General features: G+C 53.8%; 1 protein-coding gene across 1 annotated transcript in view; it reads left to right on the top strand.

Moving 5' to 3' along the window:
- HADHB (hydroxyacyl-CoA dehydrogenase/3-ketoacyl-CoA thiolase/enoyl-CoA hydratase (trifunctional protein), beta subunit) overlaps window positions 1–3,966 on the top strand; it is a gene marked incomplete at its 3' end in the record, with an annotated part of 12,152 nt that overhangs the window by 2,749 nt on the left and 5,437 nt on the right. The window contains exons 5-7 of the mRNA XM_009077997.1: window positions 1–85; window positions 1,248–1,335; window positions 2,168–2,355. The exon at window positions 1–85 is cut by the window's left edge and continues 14 nt beyond it. Of these exons, the coding sequence (XP_009076245.1) occupies window positions 1–85; window positions 1,248–1,335; window positions 2,168–2,355 (361 nt within the window). The remainder of the gene's footprint in view (window positions 86–1,247; window positions 1,336–2,167; window positions 2,356–3,966) is intronic.

The raw sequence follows: 3,966 nt of genomic DNA, 5'->3' as shown, positions 1-3,966 counted from the left end.
AACCAATGTCCCGAGGGATGTGGTGGACTACATTGTTTATGGCACAGTTATCCAGGAGGTGAAAACGAGTAACGTTGCCAGAGAGGTGAGTTATGTGCAGCATTTCCCTGTGAGTGATTTCTGCAACTAGCCTGAAGGTGACAAACTCTTCCAAACTCCAACTTCCCAGGATTGTGGTGCATTTATCCATGACTGAGAGTAGGAAGTAGTTGTGCAAACACATAACTATAAGGAAATGACTGTGATTCTCTGCCCGCTGTTGAAATCTGCCATGGGTTTCATTTATCGTGGTTTCTTATCATCCTTTCATGGAGCATTTTACTGCTGTGAGGCCTCTCTTGATTCCTCCCTTCAGGGGAAGCCTTTGTTACCAGCTGTTGGTCACTCAGCTGTTAACCTGCAGCTGGACCTGAGTTTAGGCTTGCCTGAAGTCCTCCGAGGAGCAGAGTGCTGCGAGGGCCTGCTTTGCTCTGGAGTTTGGTTATTGCAGTTGGCTGCTCAGCGACAGCTTTTGGGTGGTTGGAAGTGAAGCAGCTTTGCTCCTTCTGCCCTGGCAGTCAGGTCACACCATTCCCACATCACCCTCAGAGCAGTTTGTCCTCTGAAGTCATGTGAGAGAGGCAGTGTGGTCTGTGCTAACCTGGAGCCTCTGCTGTTGTTCCCCCCAGTCAAGCTGTGGTGCACTCTGGCTCCAGAGGCTTGGGAGCCAACGAGGCTCTGGTTCTGCAGCCTCGGGAATGCAGCTCCTGGCCTTGGTCACCTGCCAGCCAGATCAGGCTGGAGTGTAATTTTAACTTGGCAGTGAGAGCTGAACTTTCAACTACTTGGCCACATCCCAGGCAGGAAGGGCCTGTGGGAGCAGCTCTCTGGGCTGCTGGGCTGAGTCACTGTGCTCTGCCTGCAGCTCTGTGTGCAAAGCCACAGTGCTCAGGGAGGTAAAGCACTGCTTTCACCTGCTGCCTTTGCCCATGAGGTGAGGCAGAGATGCTGCCAAACAATTGGAAGCTCTTTTGAACTTGTGAGCTGTGGGATTGGTTTGTCCCTTTATTAGTAGGCATGGGGAAGCAGTGAGTGTGCTCCTGATGTGACTGGGAGCCTTGGCAGCTCCTGTGCCACAGTCTGGGCAGGGGAGGAGCTGAATAAAAACCCAATGTGCTTGTGTTCAGCTTGCCCTGGCATGCTGTGCTGGGCAGAAGGCAGCTCTGGAGCACGAGCTGCAGGTTTAACAGGCTCTCTGTTGCTCCTAGGCTGCCTTGGGAGCAGGTTTCTCCGACAAAACTCCAGCCCATACAGTCACCATGGCTTGTATTTCCTCCAACCAGGCAATGACCACAGGTATGTCATAGGCTGGAGGAATAAGCTGTGGGGTGGAAGGAGCTTGGCAATTCCCCCACAGCCCTCATCTAGCTTGCATTAAAGAGGCATTGAGGAGGCTCAGGGGAACCTCCTGCTCTCCACAACTCCTGCCAGGAGGTGCAGCCAGGTGGGGTCAGGCTCTGCTCCCAGGGAACAGGAACAGGACAGGGGAAACACCTCAGGCTGTGCCAGGGGAGGGTCAGGTTAGACATGAGGAGGAATTTTCCATGGAAAGGGCAGTCAGGCCCTGGAATGTGCTGCCCAGGGAGGTGGTGGAGTCACCATCCCTGGAGGTGTCCAAGGAATGACTGGACGTGGCACTCAGTGCTCTGGTCTCACTGACAAGGTGGTGATGGGGCACAGGTTGGACTGGATGGTCTCGGAGACCTTTTCCAGCCTCAGTGATCCTGTGAAAGTTTTTTAACCAACAAAATATGACTAGAATCAAGTGTCTGCTGTGGACCTGCAGCAGCTCAGTGCCCTCTTCATTCAGCAGTGTCTCTGCACAGTGTCCCTGATAGCTTGGAAGGTCGGCACTAATCATGGTAAGGAAGTTGCTTCCTTTCAGGCTGCATTAATCTTTGATTTAGCCTAAGAAATAGAGCCCAGCTGCTGCCTCAGTCTGCTGGGAGCATCCTGCCCCCACTCCAGCGTGTGACAAAGACAAGTGGAAGCAAAGCTCCAAACCTGCTGTGATTCAGTCTGCTAAGCACATGTGGCACAGCAGGCAGAGGCTGGAGAGGGGCAGGGAGTGCAGTGGGGTCTGAGGCTGGAACTGCTGCCCTGACCCTGCTGGGGCTCTCTCCCACAGGGGTGGGGATGATTGCAGCAGGGCAGTGCGACGTTGTCGTGGCGGGAGGAGTGGAGCTCATGTCCGACGTTCCCATCCGGCACAGCAGGAAGATGAGGAAGACGATGTTGACTCTGAACAGGGCCAAGACCTTGGGCCAGAAGCTCTCCCTGATGGCCAAAATTCGCCCTGACTACTTCACTCCAGAGGTAATGCACTTCTTTTCAGGCATATGGATGTTTGGCTGGACTGTGCTAAACGGTGTTCACCGTGTTGGCTCAGGTCACTGTTTCAGCCTCGAAGGAGAAGATTTGAAAGGGGGAGGTGCCTGCCTGGGCTCTCCATGGTTGGATCTCTGTCCTCTGCCCTGGGTTAGAACAGCTGGTTACTGCATCTCTCAGCATCTGGGGCTCTGCTTTTGCTTCTCACCCGTTTGTCAGCAAACCCAACTCAGTGCAGACCTCCCTCTCCTCCTGCAGCTCCTGCACAAACTGTGCTGGAGGTGACAAAAATAGAAGGCTTTTTCCATAAATATCAAGTCTAGGCAAAGGTCCTAAAGTGTTGCAAGAATTTTGGAGTCAGAGGAGTTTTTCTAGGTAACAGAAGTAACCAATATCAGAGGGGAGTATCCTCAGTGTGTTAATATAATTAGTCTGATTAATGCATCTTAAATATGCCTTTTGGCTCCTGTTCCTGGCCAAATCCTGCCAGGGGCTGGGTCTGTCCAGCTCCCATGTTTGGGCCCTGATGAGCATCAGCAGGTCCATGCCAGGAGCTGCTGCAGAGAGAGCCACTGCTCTGTGGTGGAGGTTGTGAGGAGGTGAGTTCCACATGGGAGGATGGGAAGGAGCAGCACTTCCCTCCTTCCCTGGAGCTCCTCACAAGGGAACTGCATCCATGCCACTGCCTGTAGTGTGAGTACAGCAGGGATGAGAGCCCAAAGCCAAGCAACGTGTGAAAACTGCAGATTTCAATGCACATAGATATTTCCTGTGTGCTGCTGGAGGAATAAAACCAGCCCAAATCACCTGCTGGCTCTGATTTGGGGTGAGGAGGTGCCTGACCAGGAGTTTTGAGGCCCCAGGACATGTTGTGCCAGCTGAACCCGAAGGGCCTGGTCACCCTTTGTCATGGATCCCTGGTTAAATGCACAAGCAGCTGCTCTCGCTGCATGTGCTGCTGCAACACAGTTCTTGGTGGTGTTAGGTCACAGGTTGGGCTGGATGATCTCAGAGGTCTTCTCTAAGCTGAGTGATTCTGTGGTTCTTGAACCCCTGGAGTCAGCAGCAGCCTGGCCCTCAGTTTGGTCTGAAATCTTGTCAAGTGATGGTTCCTCTGATATATTTAACCAAGTCTCTTCTGCTGTGGGTGCTGTGTGTTAATTGGGCAGCTCTGCTTAAGGGTGGGAAGAGCCTCCCTGGCTGACTCTGGGGCTCAGCCACCCCTGAGCTTTGTGTGGTTCAGTGAGGCAGATCCAAGGAATGGCCCTGAGCACCAGCACAGGTTGGCACTGACCTGCTGGGGAGCAGCTCCAAGGAGCTCCTGGTGGACAACAGTCTGTCCATGAGTCACACTGCCCTGGTGGCTCAGGGGCCAATGGAATCCTGGGATGCATTGGGAAGAGCATTGCCAGCAGGTCAGGGAGGTGATCCTGTCCCTCTGCTCAGCCCTGGGGAGGTCACACCTGGAGTGCTGTGTCCAGTTCTGGATCCTCAGGGCCAGAGGGACATGGAGCTCCTGCAGCAGGTCCAGGGGAGGGTGACAAAGATGCTGAAGGGACTGGAGCACCTCAGGGATGAGCAAAGGCTGAGGGAGTTGGG

Source organism: Acanthisitta chloris, unplaced genomic scaffold (assembly GCF_000695815.1).
Source record: "Acanthisitta chloris isolate BGI_N310 unplaced genomic scaffold, ASM69581v1 scaffold17447, whole genome shotgun sequence".
Lineage (NCBI taxonomy): Eukaryota > Metazoa > Chordata > Aves > Passeriformes > Acanthisittidae > Acanthisitta > Acanthisitta chloris.
Note: the sequence above shows the minus strand (reverse complement) of the source record. Positions and strands in the feature narration are given on the sequence as shown.